The 16147-nt window shown below is 40.4% G+C and overlaps 2 protein-coding genes across 6 annotated transcripts in view; one reads left to right on the plus strand and one right to left on the minus strand.

Annotated features, from left to right (window-relative positions):
• Positions 1–1926: 1926 nt before the first annotated feature.
• Positions 1927–16147, minus strand: part of LOC130931888 (BTB/POZ domain-containing protein 17-like) — a 31568-nt gene continuing 17347 nt past the window's right edge. The window contains exon 3 of the mRNA XM_057861076.1: positions 1927–15378. Within this exon, the coding sequence (XP_057717059.1) occupies positions 14304–15378 (1075 nt within the window). The 3' untranslated portion in view covers positions 1927–14303. The remainder of the gene's footprint in view (positions 15379–16147) is intronic.
• LOC130931889 (G-protein coupled receptor family C group 5 member C-like) overlaps positions 13752–16147 on the plus strand; it is a 31937-nt gene continuing 29541 nt past the window's right edge. For 4 of the 5 annotated variants that reach the window (XM_057861083.1, XM_057861078.1, XM_057861079.1 and 1 more), the window contains exon 1: positions 13752–13821. The gene's annotated coding sequence lies outside the window, so the exon portion shown is untranslated. The remainder of the gene's footprint in view (positions 13822–16147) is intronic. The other variant, XM_057861081.1, reaches the window with a different exon arrangement.

Below are 16147 nucleotides of genomic sequence, written 5' to 3' on the forward strand. Positions count from 1 at the left end.
AATTCCCTAGTGGTTTGCTCCATTATGCTTCAGTCGCAAATTTGGCCTTGGAAATGCTGACATTTCTTTATGAAAAGCAGCTCCAAGAGGTATATCCCAATCTGTGGATTGCTCTTCGAATTGCACTGACTGTCCCTGTCACAGTTTCCTCTGCTGAGCGAAGCTTCTCAAAGCTGAAGCTCATTAAAACATACCTGCGCTCATCAATGGGCCAAGAGCGTTTAAGTGGTCTGGCTGTCATCAGCATCAATGGGAAAATTGCACAGAAACTGTCATATGATGACCTGATAGCTGATTTTGCAGCGCGGAAATGCAGACGTGTGCCTCTGTTGGGCCACTAACAACTGATTCTTGCACTTTAATGTTTGTATTTATAAAGTTCATTATTTATGTTCATTTACAGATGTTTATTTGTAAATAGTTGTGGAATTTGTTTTTTTTTATTTAAAATTATTTAGTTTTATTTATTTGAGGATTTGGTGCCATTGGTAGTTTTTTTTTTTTTTTTATAAAGACTTAATTATTATTATTTATCTATTATTTTTGTTTCATTTAGTTTTTGTTTGGTTTGACAGTTTGTGAAACATTTGTGAATGTGAATGTTTGTGAAATATTACTGTTGACAACTAAGTTATTTCGTAAAATAAAGCAATACTGACAAATGTTCAGATATTGTTCATTTCTATCGTTGGGGGGGTGGATGGGGGGCTGGGGGGGGCACCACAAAGCATTTATGCCTAGGGCACCAAAATAGCTAGCGTCGGCCCTGTAAGGTTCCATGAGAAAAAAGAAACAGAATTTAGCAAGGGTTATAGATATTGAAGCGCTTATTACACATTTTCATTTTGCCTTTTCTTTTTACAAATTTGAAAAAAAAAGGTTTCATTAGGACCTTATTTTTCAAATTTTGGGAATCTCTGAATATTGCTTCATGTTGCAGATACTTAAGGGTTATTGGAATGATTTATTTGAAAAAATTGAATTGAAAAATAATTTGCTTTAGTTCCTGGACCCTTTCAGAAGTCAAAGTTAATGCTTTTAAAGACATTTTCAAGGTCTTAAAATTTATGTAGGACCGAAACAATTTCTGAGGTAGAAAAAAAATAATTTCATTTCACTGTAACTGGTATTTTTCTCCTCTCTTGTGGGACTATAATTAAATATATAATTATTTTGATCATTTTACCCACAATTTTTCCTTGTACAGACTTAATTCTAGTCACGTTATAACTTCCTTGCCTGTGCAATATTTTGAGTTTGTCTTACATAACTGTTTTTTTTTTTTTTTTTTTTTTTTTTTTGGGGGGGGGGGGGGTAAAATACATGGTGATTAAAAAAAATGTGCCCAAATAATCTTGCATTTATTCATTTTAAAATCAATGATATAGACTGAATAATTAATTAATTATTAATTAATTAATTATATAAATAATTAAAATTTTCATAAGAATTAAAAGTCTTTTTTACAAATAACTAATCTAAAAAAAATTAAAAGTCATGTCGGCTTTAATTAATTATATTAATTAATTAATATTTTCATAAGAATTAAAAGTCTTTTTAACAAGTAAGTAATTTTAAAAAATTAAAAGTCATATCGGCTTGATAATGTCAGTGCCACTGGTTTTGGTCACATTGAGCACTTGTAAAGCATGAAATAAAAACTTGAAGTTATATACAATACTTGTATCCAGCTAGTTATTAATTGTTTTTTTTTTTCTTTTTTAGATATATCGCAACGATTTTGGCACGTTCTTTTTGAAACACCCTGTACCGGTATATCTATCTGTTATAATATCATCACTTCTTGTGATCATAATAAGAAAAGTATGGTAATATTTTTTTTTTAGAGTTGTTCGATAATGACTTTTTAACCAATATCCCAACTCCAAAACCAAAACTTCCGATACCGATATCAAACCAATACAGTGATCTCTCGTTTTTTGCTGGATTTTATTTATTTAGTATTATTATTATTTTTTTAAACCTGTCCTGTTCAGCTGTTTGACACGGAGAATGGAAGTCTAAGTGTCTGGTTGGTCTGTGCAGTTTTAATGTTTCACATTGACAGTATGACATACTCCCATTGTGTTCATTCAATGTACCTCGTTTATTATGACAAAGCAGCGAACAGGAAGGGGTTATGGGGGAACAGAAGAAAAGAAACACAAGAGAAGAAAGAGAGAAACACAAACAACAACAAGAAATACATTGAACGCCTAAACTATTAATATGTTGGTGTTATCGTCAGCAAGATGCATTTCCGGTTGACACCATGTTAGGGGCCTGTTGAACAGGAAAAGAAGGGGACGGTGGTGGGGGAGTCTATAAGCTAAGTGATTGAAAGGGGTAGAGTGTACATAGGTCAGCTCTGTGATCTAGAACCCAGTAACCTTGTGAGTGTAAGCCCGTTGGCGACCGACCCTACGCCCGCCCCATCGCCAGCCCGCCCCATCACATCCAGCCGCACGCGAGCCCCACCAAGTACGTGACAGCCATGCAGACGAGCGGAGACGCCACGCGGGTGCCAACCCAGTGCCACGGCCCCCACCCAGCCAGCCTGGGGAGGGAGGGTGGAGGGGGGGGGCAGCGCAGCCCATCCCTTCTCCCGCAGCCCAGCAAAGGATCCAGCCCCCCACCCCGGGATCCAGGGTGGTCCCCCGGGCTACCCGCGCACCCATCAACCAGCCTTCAGGGATGGCAAGAGGGGACCCACCACCAACCCCACGCTTATCATGTAGCCTACATCCATCTATTATCTTCCGCTTAGTCCGGGGTCGGGTCGCGGGGGCAGCAGCTTTAGCAGGGAAGCCCAGACTTCCCTCTCCCCAGCCACTTCAGCCAGCTCCTCCGGCGGGATTCCAAGGCGTTCCCAGGCCAGCCGGGCGACATAGTCTCTCCAGCGTGTCTTCGGTCGTCCCCGGGGCCTCCCGCCGGTGGGACATGCCTGGAACACCTCTCCAGGGAGGCGTCCAGGAGGCATCCGAACCAGATGCCCGAGCCACCTCAACTGGCTCCTCTCGACGCGGAGGAGTAGCGGCTCGACACCAAGCCCCTCCCGGATGACCGGGCTTCTCACCCTATCTCTAAGGGAGAGCCCGGACACCCTGCGGAGGAAACTCATTTCGGCCGGGATCTTGTTCTTTCGGTCACGACCCACAGCTCGTGACCATAGGTGAGGGTAGGAACGTAGATCGACCGGTAAATCGAGAGCTTCGCCTTTTGGTTCAGCTCCTTCTTCACCACAACGGACTGGTGCAGAGTCCGCATCACTGCAGACGCTGCACCGATCCGCCTGTCAATCTCCTGCTCCCTCCTACCCTCACTCGTGAACAAGACCCCAAGATACTTGAACTCCTCCACTTGGGGCAGGATCTCATCCCCGACCCGGAGAGGGCATGCCACCCTTTTCCGGCTGAGGACCATGGTCTCAGTTTTGGAGGTGCTGATCTTCATCCCAACCGCTACACACTTGGCTGCGAACCGCCCCAGTGAGATTTATTTACATTAAAAAAAAAAATGTTTTTTTTTTTTTTTTTTGAGTTATTTTAGGCGTGTTCAATGTATTTACTCAGATTTAGCATTGGAAAGAGGACACGTTTAGACGTGTTTTTTTCCCTTTTTTTTCCCCCAAAATACAATTCTTTATTGAATGCCTTATTGATTGAGTCCTCACATATCAACTCACGCTGCTTAGAACAGCACACAACAGAACACAATGAGTTGCCATAGCACACTACAGCTAATGTTTAACAAGTTAAACGTGTTGGCGCCTTTGAAAGATCGTACTCTCAAGCTTCTCTGGCAAATTCAAAGCAGCTCCCTTGTCACTCATCATTAACTTTACCAAGCTGCAGCTGTCTGGTGAGAAAGAAAAGCATCAAGATAGAGAGTGAGAGGCTGTTTGTAATCGGTTGGGACAACTCTATAAAATCCTGCATTTTTTTTGTAATTGAAAAAAAAAAAATCCGCGATGGACTGAGGGCGCGATGTTTGAAGTGCGAAGTCGCGAGGGATCACTGTATATGCTGTTGTGGACTTAATGTATTATGGCTAATTGCATTGTAAAGGAAATCGTACCGTTTCTCGTAGGCCCCGTCTAACTGTTTGCATCTAACACACTTAATATAATATCTATAATAATAATATCTTTTCTTGTATTTACTCTTTGACTGTTTGTATTACTCTAACACACCCAACATGAAATAAATAGCACTTATACCATAGTTTAAGAAAAACAAGCAGAATATAGAGCATAAGAAATAACGCCTTCTTATCACAGAAGCCCAGCGCGTGCGTCATACAACTAACTGAGCAAGATTGACGCTGACAAGTTCACGTCTACACCACAAAGTCTTGCAATTAGTTCTCCCGGACAGTCCAGAACAAATGGCGGGATGATCTGTCCCAACACAAGGAACACAGGAGAATGCCCGATATACGACTGACAAGACTCCAAGAGCCCCTTTGACGCTTAGGTGGCAAAATCCACAGCCCTCGTTGCCCAGACAAGAGTAACTCCTGAATCTTCCTGTCCAATCCACAAACAGACAATATTCCCAAACACACCCTTCTTCCTGCCCACGGCCCGCCCCGCGGAAGCCTTCAAAAGACTGAATGTTTAACTAATCACTGTCATTTTTCTCGGGAACCTTTTGTTGATGTGTGATTTGGTGACCTTGGAAAGAGTTTGCCTCCTCGCCTGAGTCTGTGTCGGTTTCGCCTTTCTGTTTGATCACTGTCGATCCGAATAAATTGTCAACTTGTTCTCGGTGAGGCTTCTTTAAACCTTTCACGATGGAGTCAGTACAAAGGGTTAAGACTAAAGTGAACGCGCGGAGTTTGGCCTTCTGGCCAGATTGTCGGAGTTCTGCCGACCCGGGTCGTTGGAGCTACGCCAGCGCGGGTCCGGCGGCTCAGCTGGCGTGATTCCGGCGATCTAACTAGAAGGTCAGATTCCTTCAATTGCGATGTCCCACTGGATGCTTCAATAATGATAATGCTCACATAACAAATCCTGAGTATCTTGGAGACATCTCAGGGCTGAACGGACCAATCATAGTCCTTTTACGTTCACATCGCGACGCGTTGACGTGATGCATAGTCAGGATTTTTTGGAGGTTCACGTCAGGCTATGGCGTAGGGTCCAAATCAGGTCTGCATTAACGGCGTAGGTTGGCCGTCACCAAAATTCAGAAACATAAATCAGCCTTAATAGTCAATCAGCAGAACTACTGTGCCAAGCTGTGACCAGCCTTGTACAAAGGCAGAAGGCTTCTACGTTCACTTTGAAGGCAACATGCATATTGGCCCAAAACCCATTATGAAAAACCCATGTTGATATGATCAGGTCTCATTTTAAAATGCTTTTATCGGACGATATTATCGGTTTCCCGATAATATGGGACAACTCCATTTTTTCCCCATAATCTGAATGTTTAACTAAATTCAGGACTGCTTTTGTCTGTGACATGACAGTAAAAATCTAACAATTCAACTACGTTCACAATATTTTTCACGTAATAATATTAGTATTTCGGTTTTCTAATCATGAATTATAACTGTAACAAAACAGCGTAAAACTCTGTACTCTATAAATCTCCAAATGAGAATAAAGTTGCATATTTAAACTATTTTCTGAGAACAAGACTATTCACACATAGACTAACAAGGCAATATTGCAGAATTTGCACTTTATTTCAACAATACACAACTTCATTCTGGCCACATCACAACTTATCTCAGTAATTTTTCTATTCGTTTGCTTCTAATACTTTTTTCCCGTTCAGTATGAGCCAGCTAATCCTTTTTTTTTTTTTTACGAATCGATTTTGCTTTGTCGGAGAAATCTTCCCAGTAGTGGAGCTTTACCTAAATCTTGCTTTTGTATACATCACAATAATAAAGGGGATGGAAAAAAAACTCTAAAACTCAGTTATTATAAGTACAATCTACTAGAAAAGGAACATTATCAATGGAATGCTAATTCACTTAACACTTATCTAAATATATTGTTGATACAACTTAATATTACTATAAACTAAACAGTTAAAATTATTGGTGAAAATTCCAAAACTACAAAGTTATGACATTCTACTCAAATTCTAAACAAAAAAATATATAAAAAGAACAAATAAGGGAAAAGAACAGTCACACAAAATATTGCCATGAACTAATACAGTACAACGATTATTTTGTTTGTTTGTTTTGTGCGTAAAATACTACAAACGTATGTCCTTTTTTGGGAAATGATCGGAAGACTATTAAAGTACAAAGTAATAAAAATTGTTTATATCACTGATCTTACACTCAATTTATTGGGGGGGATGAGTGTGGGTTGCATCAAGGAGTCCCCCCAAAAAGGGACTAATGTTGCTAATTAGTTTCGGCTATCAAGTTAGGAAAAACACGAAACGTTAGCATTAGCTTGAGCGATATAATTTGTATCACTGATTTATTCTTAAATTAGGTAGCACTTTATTTGACAGTGGTGGGTAGGAACGCGTTACATGTACTCCAATACATTTACTTGAGTAACATTTTGAGAAAAATGTACTTCTAAGAGGAGTTTTACTAAGCTACACTTTTTTTTTTTACATTTACCTGAGTAGATTTGTGAAGAAAAAACGCTACTCTTCCTCCCCTAGTTTGGGCTACACAACACTCGTTACATTTTTCATCTTTATTTTACATATTAGGTTTATTATCACTTTTTTTGCTAGCAATGCCATGAATAGAGTAGAGACATGCCTGGTGTATTACCAGGGTAGCTCTACTGATTTCACCAATGAGACGTCGCAACAATAATCACATGACTCCTTAATACCAATCAGACACAAGCTTGCCGTTCTATCTTCATGCCAGCCTGTTCAATAATGTGGTCTTTAAAGCACCGTAAAAAAATGAAGTTTTTGATATAGAGCGCTGCCCTCAACATGACTCGAAAGTGCGAATTTCAACCTCTCTCCATGTTTTTATTTAGCACCGACTGACCACGGAAAACTGGAGATATGAACCTTTTAATTTCAAAATCGTAATTATGAAGGAACTATTCACTATTCAAACTCGGGACTTTCTCCACCAGGGGGCAGTCATGCTCCTTGGACAAATAATGCTTCATTTATGTATTTTTTTTAATTTATTTGTCTTAATGTGGTTATGTAATGGGTTATTGCACAGTATCATTATAACAATAGTCCATATAGATAACTACTGTATGTGGTCAGAAAAATTACCATTGTTTAAAGAATATATATATCCGTATTGGCCCGAATATAAGACGGTGTTTTTTGCTTTGAAATAAGACTGAAGAAGAGGGGGTCGTCTTATATTCGCGGTCTAGACGTTATACCCATTCACGACATTAGATGGCGCCAGATATCATTGAAGCGATGTTCTGTCATGAGAGATCTCAGCTACTCTCAAGTTTTACCAGTTTGCATTATTTTATTCCAATGATTTTCCTTATTCAGATTTGTTTCAAGACTACAGTTACAGTTAGACTTCACTTTGATGGTTAATGCAGTTATTGCAATTTTGTTGTTTTATCACAATAGATTGGTTTATTTACATTTCAAAAACCAGAAGCCATTCATTTACGAATGTGATTGCACCTTAGTTTACCTATTTAAATGTTCAGATATTGAGATTTGAATGAGGCAAAATAATATGCTTTTTCTCTCAAATATGTTGTTATAATCATTTGTTTTGAGTGTACTGTAATTATTTTCTGTATAAAAATTAATTTGGTGTTCAAAAAGTCTTTTTTTCAAACTTGAGTCTTGAAAAAGAGGGGGTCGTCTTATAATCAGGGCCGTCTTATTTTCGGGCCAATCCTACAAATTTTTTTTTACATGTCCTTGAGTACATTTTTTGGACGACTACTTTAATTTGAGTAATATTATTTTGACTTAACGCTACTCTTACTTGAGTACAATTTTTGGCTTCCTTGCCCACTTTTGGTCATAAGACCGTCATAATTATGACATGACACTGTCATGAGCATTAATAAATGCTTAGTTATGAGAGATGTCATGAAGTGTCATCTGGAAAATTTTGTCAATAAGTTCATTTATGTCCAGTCCACATCTTTAACATCCATTCAAAAATGACATCATTTGCTGGATGGCACTTCATGACGTTTGTAATAAGCATTCATTAATGCTCATGACATTGTCATATCCTAATTATGACGGTCTCATGACAGTCTTATGACGCTACTGTCAAATGAAGTGTTACCTGAAGTTATTTTAAAATATATTTTTTAAAATCATTAGTATTCTGTATATTTTTTATTACCCTTTTTTTCATTTGCCAGTTTATTATTCTTTTTTGATTAATATTTTTCGACACAAATTTATACAAAAAAGGATGTCATTCGTTTGTGCTGAAAAAAAAAAAAAATGCTCGTTTGTGCTGTTTTTGAGGTATTAAAAATTATTTTATTGGTCAATGTGAGGTCAGCCAGTCCCGATTTTGATTAAAAATGGTGTCAACCGTTTGTAATGTGGATTTTTTTGTGTGCTGCTATTGTTATTGAGATATTAATTTTGAGTGATGATGTCACGCAGCCCCCTATTTATTGCAAAATGAACGCAATGGGGTGCCATTCATTTGTGCTACGTTTGTGCTAGTTGTAGGGACACCCTCTGTTATAAAGAGAGATGGTACGCTTCGCCAGCCACGATTGAGGTGCTGCGATTGACATCATCACTCGAAATTAAGATTATAATATCTATAAAACAATAGCAGCACAAATGAAAATTTTTACAGCACAAACCAGCACAAACGCCATTTTTAGCCACTTTTAACCAAAAAGGGAGTGGGGGGTAGCTAGTTGACCTCAAATAGCTCAGCAGCACAAATGAAATTTTTTTCAGCACAAATGAATGACATCATTTTTCCTTAAATTTGTGTCCAACTTCACGGGGGTTCACAAGAATGCTACAATTTGATGTCAAATAAGGGACCGCAAAATATTTCCCACGTGCAGTAAGTTTAAGAACCGTAGGGTATAAGCTGCGATATGAGTAAAATTGGGGTAATTGACATGACGTCACACCCTCTTCCAGGTTTGCCGATAGGAGTGTATCCCTCTGTGAAAGTCCATTGAGTTTATATGGACCACAAGCAAAAAACATTCCATTTCCAAAGGTATAATGAAGATTAATATTATTTACGACAAGGCAATATGTTGTCTTGCTAAATCTATACATATTCCAAATTTAACTGTAATGAGCATTCCTAGATTGGGTGGGAATGATAGCTAAATAACGCTAATAATGCTAGCTAGCTAGCTCCCTACCTTTTTGAAAGCCTCACTTCATTATGTTTTTCCTTTTGATCACAATAAATCTCATCGCATGGTAGTCTGTGACTCAAATGTCAAACAAATAATGGGTCTTAGGAGTCGAATGTATGTATGTAGAATAAAGAGGAAAATGTAACGACTAGTGTAGCCCAAAATAGCGGAGTAAGAGTAACGGTTTTTCTTCACAAATCTACTCAAGTGAAAGTAAAAACTATGGCTTGGTAAAACTACTCTTAGAAGTACATTTTTCTCAAAACGTTAATCATGTAAACATAACCGAGTAAATGAAACGCGTTACTACCCATTCCTGCACTGAAAAAATAATAGCTGGTAGATTTACTTGATAAAATCATAGTAACAATTTGCACTTACTTTTATTAAGTAAATGTTACTGCTTGTAGTAAATTGCACTTACATTTATTAAGTAATTTTACTGCTTGTAGTAAATTGCACTTCTATTAAGTACATTTTACTGTTGTAAAATTGACTTAATAAAAGTAAGTGCAAATTGTTACAATGGTTTTATCAAGTACCGTATTGGCCCGAATATAAGATGGTGTTTTTTTTGCATTGAAATAAGACTGAAAAAGTGAGGGTCGTCTTATATTTGCGGCCTAGACATTATACCAATTTACGACACTAGATGGGGCCAGATATCTTTGAAGCGATGTTCTGTCATGACAGATCTCAGCTACTCTCAAGGTTAACCAGTTTGCATTATTTTATTGCCAGTGTTGTCAGTAACGCGTTAGGTAGTAACGCGTTACTGTAATCTGATTACTTTCTTTCAGTAACGAGTAATCTAACGCGTTCATTTTTCTACACCAGTAATCTGATTAAAGTTAGTTTCCTTAGTGTCTCTGCGTTACTATTTTTTCATTGCCTCATAATGTATGTAGAATGAAGAATATTGTAGTCATTTTGAATAGAAAATGCTAAAATAAAAGGTTCCCGGTACGTGTTTCCAGGACAACCTCTTAGCTATTTCCTGTTTTGGTCTCGCGTCAGATGTGTTGTGGGACTGAAAGGCGTGGGCCAGGCGGGTGGACATTCGAGCCGAGTGTTGAGACGTTGCGAGGGAATGTTGATTTGTGGATATGCACAAATGAAGGTGAGTATTTTTCCTTCATTCTGGAGGGTATCAGCAAAAGGTTGGACCCCCTACATGCGCGACGGTTTCGTAGCTTTGCCGTAGCAACGACGGGCAGTCATCGCTCAAAGTTGGCAAGCTTTGTTTACATCATATGCGTGTTGCACATTTATGCCGTGAGGCGATGTGTTCGTTTAGCATCTGTGGGATGTGTTGTAAGTCTGAGTGAGTGTAAAGTGCTTAGTTGCCGCCACGTTTTGTGGCCAAATTGACCGCGTGCGTGTTGAGAGGAGTGCTTCCGGGTTTTGCACATGCATCCGTGCCCGCCACCACCTTTGCAATTTTGTTTAGTCAGTTTGCATTGTTTTACATTAGCACTGATATGCTGTTAACCATAACCTGAAATTCAGAAGTTTTGACATTAGGCTTAATCTTAGAGGTTAGCGGGGTTTAATTGGTCGGTGGAGTTGATTTCAACAAATTCCAAGCAGTTTGTCAGATATTTGTTAGTTTCAGGGCTCCGGAGTGGCTAAGCTCACGCCAAATTCTAATATTCCCCTTTGAATTCAATCATCGGAAAGTCTATTACATGTGATGACATTTTTCTAATGTCATTCTTATGTTGAGGCGGCAAAGGGAGAAAAATGGGTAAAAAGTAACTGATAAATTACTTTTAAAGTAACTTAGTTACTTTGATAATTAAGTAATCAGTAAAGTAACTAGATTACTTTTTTGAGGCGTAATCAGTAATTAAATTACTTTTTCAAGTAATCTGTGACAACACTGTTTATTGCAATGTTTTATTCCCAGGTGGGGAGTTTTATGTTTCCAATAGACCCCACTCACATGACGTCACAACCACGCCTCCGCGCCATATTGTCCGTCAGCTCGTCGTGTTTACGCATTACCGCTACGTAAATTCCTCCTATTATGGCGTGTTTTTCTGCTCGTTAACATTAATAATCAAAATGGTGAAGGCGTGTGTGGCGATTGGTTGCAATAACAGAGAAGATAGTCGGAGAGACTTGAAGTTCTACCGTATTCCGAGAGACCCGGAGAGGAGAGCGAGATGGACTGCTGCAATTCGACGAGAAAACTGGGCACCAAACAATCACCACAGATTATGTAGTAGTCATCTTATATCTGGTAAGATGCATTTAATATATATTTATAGGGTTTTGGGCTGACAACCACAATTAAGATCATTGCGAGGCTAATCACCGACAACATACAGTTTCAAATTCAAGATGCTTATTTCTTCCACCATCATTATTTTTTGAATAATATTTAGCTGGTAACAAGTGAAAGAAGCTGGCCTCGTCTACGGATCATCAGTTAAACAGGGGTGTCCAAACTTTTTGCAAAGGGGGCCAGATTTGGTGTGGTAAAAATGTGGGGGGCTACCTTTGCTGATTTACATAGAACAATATGTTTAAACAAATTTTAGCAAGCCCTTCTGTGTGTCACATTTGCTTTATTATTATTATTTTTTAATTCATAATTTCAACAATCTCGCCTTTGTGGCGTTCTCTTTCGACACTCGGGCTCTTGCAAAATACTGCTGCTGTGAAATTAAACTAGCTTCAAGTTGCTATAATTTCTCGCTGCGTATCTTCCCTGTAATGTTGTCGTACATGTCAGCGTGTCTTGTTTGGTAATATCGCGTCACATCGAACTCTTTGAAAACAGCGACTGTCTCTTTGCAAATGAGGCAGACACAGTTGTTGCGTATTTTATTGAAGAAATAGTCCAATATCCACCTATCCTTGAAGCGTCGGCCGTCGCAGTCAACTTTTTTTTTTATTGATTGTCGCCATTTTAGAAAATTGGAAGGGTCACATGGGGTAATGTTGCTTAGAGTGCTGCTCTTAAAGTTTTTCAAAGTTTCGTGAGAATAGGCTGAGTTTCTGTGGACAAGATAGTTGTAGATATCAGGGTAGCAGATGTCAGGCAGAGACGGCGAAGACAGCGGGTCGAAAAATATCGATTTAGGCATCAAATATGGATCTGGCGAATGGATCGACCGAAGCTTTTCCACATAACGCCTTTTATCCAACACATCCAATGAGTTTACAGCGTCTGAAAGCACCGGAGCTTCCATGAATTGCACTATAAATTGCACGATAAATTGAGACCATTGAGAATACGGACACACAATGACGGACAATATGGCGGCACAATACAGTGACACGTCATTGTGTGACGTTGGTGAGTGGGGTCTATATAGACCCTACCCACGTGACGTCACAACTCCTTCCTCCTGACTGGTGCCGCCCAATTGTCCGTCAACACATCATGTTTACCTGTTACGGCTACGTACATTCCTCCTATTTACGACGTGTTTTTCTGCTCGTTAAAATTAATAATCAAAATGGTGAAAGCGTGTGTGGCGGTCGGTTGCAATAACAGAGAAGATAGACGGAGAAGACGGAGAGACTTGAAGTTCTACCGGATTCCGAGAGACCCGGAGAGAAGAGAGCGAGATGGGCTGCTGCAATTCGACGAGAAAACTGGGCTCCAAACGATTACCACAGATTATGTAGTAGTCATTTTATATCTAGTAAGATGCATTTAATATATATTTAGAGGGTTTTGGGCTGACAACCACAATTAAGATCATTGCTAGGCTAATCGCCGACAACATACAGGTATGTATGTAGTGAGAGTGCTATCGCTAAACCAAATAAACATTAAAAGCCCTAACTCCATTGACAAATGACATGAAATACATTAGACTTGACAGTGGATGTTAGCAATAACAAAAGATTTTGTAGTGAAAATTTCGTAACTCACCTTTCCAAGCACAAGATAGATTCCTGCCGAATTTTCGTGGACGAGGACCTGTTTCACCCAACCAGCAACGAAGTATTTATAAGCCTCCAAGCTCTTAAAGTTTTTCAAACTTTCGTGAGAATAGGCTGATTTTGTGTGGACAAGATAGTTGTACATATCAGGGTAGCTAGCAGATGTCAGGCAAATATGGCGGAGACAGCGGGTCGAAAAACATCGATTTAGGCATCAAATATGGATCTGGCGAATGGATAAACTGAAGCTTTTCCACATAACGCCTTTTATGCAACGCATCAAGTGAGTTTACGGCATCCGAAAGCACCGGGTCTTCCATGAAATGCATTATAAATTGCTCGATCAATTGAGACCATTGATAATACAGACACAAAATGACGGACAAGGGGGCGGAACCATACAGAGAGCACGTGATTTTGTGACGTCGGTGTGTAGGGTCTATTGGCCATCTTTATCAGTTGCTAAAGCGCCCCATCTTGTGGTCGTTTTATTTATTGTTTCCACCAAAACAGTAGAAGAAGAATGCAAATAGGAAGTTCTTCAAACGTGATTCAGTGTGTTACATGTTAGCTTCACTGTCACAACTTCTGTGACAATTGTGTTTGGTAGAGCAACGTCTGTAAGTATTTTGTTGTCAAATTAAGAATTACACTCTGCATATGGTCTTTAGGTTGCATGTTTGAGAGGGAAAAAAAGAGGGGTTCGTCTTATAATCAGGGCCGTCTGATATTCGGGCCAATATGGTAAATCCACCAGTTATTATGGTTACGGTTACTTTGGATGATTCTGTTACTATTCTATTATTCAACAATTCTATCATTATTCTAAAATAATAACAGCAAAAATAAGGCTGTGTTACACACAGGCAGACAACATCACTAGCATAATTTCCGAATGGTAAAGTATAAGAGACATGTAACATTATCAAGACAAACGGATAAAAGTATTCATGTTAACTTGTACCTTTCCAATTGAAATGACTTTTGTTGGAGGATGCACATAATAACCATTGAAGAAATACTGACTGATACACTCCTATAGCTAACCCGGAAGTTGAGTGACATCACTGTGAATAGGGCTTATTGTGTGCGGAGTTGGGATCTACTTCTTGGCAACGAGCAACGTATGGTAAAGTGGTTTTATCACAATGTGTAGATAGAGGGAGCTATCGATCAGGTACTCGGACACGCGTCGTTGGAGGTCGGCGCCCTCCAGGAAGTCTCCCACCTCCTCCGTGCTCTGGTGGAAGTTGTAAACATGGCGGACCACCACTTTGCCTTGCTGCCGGGCCATCACCAACACCGTCTTCTGGAAGCTCACCCCGGCAAAGTCCGGGCTGGACGTGGCCGGCGTGACGATGACGCGGGGACGCCCTCCGTCGGTGCGGGTGGGCTGCATGGCGCCCATTTCGGTGTAAGTGGACCTGGCGCTCAAGGGGAGCCAGCGAGGCGAGAAGAGCGAGTTCCACGTGACCCGTTTGCTGGCGTCGTGGCCGCTAGGGCCCAGCTGGGTCTGGAAGCTGAAGCTGCGGTCGTCGCGCGTGGGGTTGTTGATGATCCAAGGGGAGCCCCAGGAGGACGACAGGTAGTTGCGGGGCGTGAAAATGCTGCAGTTGACGTCAAAGTATTTGGCCAAGGTGACGGGCGAGGCTGAATGGAACTGGAAGGCCAGGTAGAGGAGATCCCGCACCGTCTCGTAATACTTCTGCATGAGGGCCGACTGCTTCTGGAGACGGAAGAGATGCTGCGGGGGGATCATGCCGTAGCGGACCAACCTCAGGGCCGTCTCTGCCGTCTTCCCCACTGGCTCGTTCCGCTCCGTCCAAGCCTCCAGGGCTTCGTACAGCTCCAGCTCCGTCTGCAGAATTAGATCCGAGCGCCGGAGCAAGGAGAGGAGTAGCTCCTCACTTATGGACACCCACTCCTGGCTCTGCAGCACCGACGACAGGTTCCACGATAGGTACTGCAGGCAGCTGTCCCGGAGGGCCGTGTCCCCCGTTTGCAGCGCGTAGTTGTACCAACCCACCACGTGGCCTGTGGGCGAGTCGCTCGACAGATGTTGGCTCATGTACTGGGTCAGGCCCTGTTTCAAGCTCCACACGTGGTACTTGCTGGCTAGCTTGTGCAGAGAAATAGCCTGGTCCAGACGGACAGACACGTCGCCGCAGTACAAGTACCTGCAAAAAGAACACAAACTCCTTGAAAAATGAGACTTCTTCCGCACTCTAGGAACTATCCACAGTTCCTAGAAACTTTTCTGAAACAATTACGTCATTAGCCACTTTCGGACTGTAGGAACCTGAGTACTTACAGTGGTATGAAAAAGTATCTGAACCTTTTGGAATTTCTAACATTTCTGCTTAAAATCACCATCAACTGTGATCTGAGCTTTGTGAAAATCACACAGAAGAAAAAACAGTGTCTGATTTAACTAAAACTACCCAAACATTTGTAGGTTTTCATATTTTAATGATGATAGTATGCAAACAATGATAGATGGGGGATAATTAAGTAAGTGAACCATCACATGTAATATTTTGTGCCCCCCCTTTTGGCAGTAATAACTTCAACCAGATGCTTCCTGTAGCTGCATATCAGTCTGGCACATCAATCATCATCAAGCTTGGCCCAATCTTCTCTACAAAACTGCTGTAGTTCAGTCAGATTCCTGGGATGTCTGGCATGAATTGGTGTATTTAGGTCATGCCACAGCATCTCAAAGAGGTTCAAGTCTGGACTTTGACTTGGCCACTACAGAATGTGTATTTTGTTCTTTTGAAACTATACTGAAGTTGATTTACTTATGTGTTTTGGATCATTGTCTTTGTTGCAGCATCCATCCTCTTTTTAGTTGATTCAGCTTAGATTTGCCTTTGACCGAACCAGAATTTTCATGATGACATGAACAGTATTATAATGAAAAAAAGACAGTAACAAAACTTTGCA

Source organism: Corythoichthys intestinalis, chromosome 16 (assembly GCF_030265065.1).
Source record: "Corythoichthys intestinalis isolate RoL2023-P3 chromosome 16, ASM3026506v1, whole genome shotgun sequence".
NCBI classification, from domain to species: domain Eukaryota; kingdom Metazoa; phylum Chordata; class Actinopteri; order Syngnathiformes; family Syngnathidae; genus Corythoichthys; species Corythoichthys intestinalis.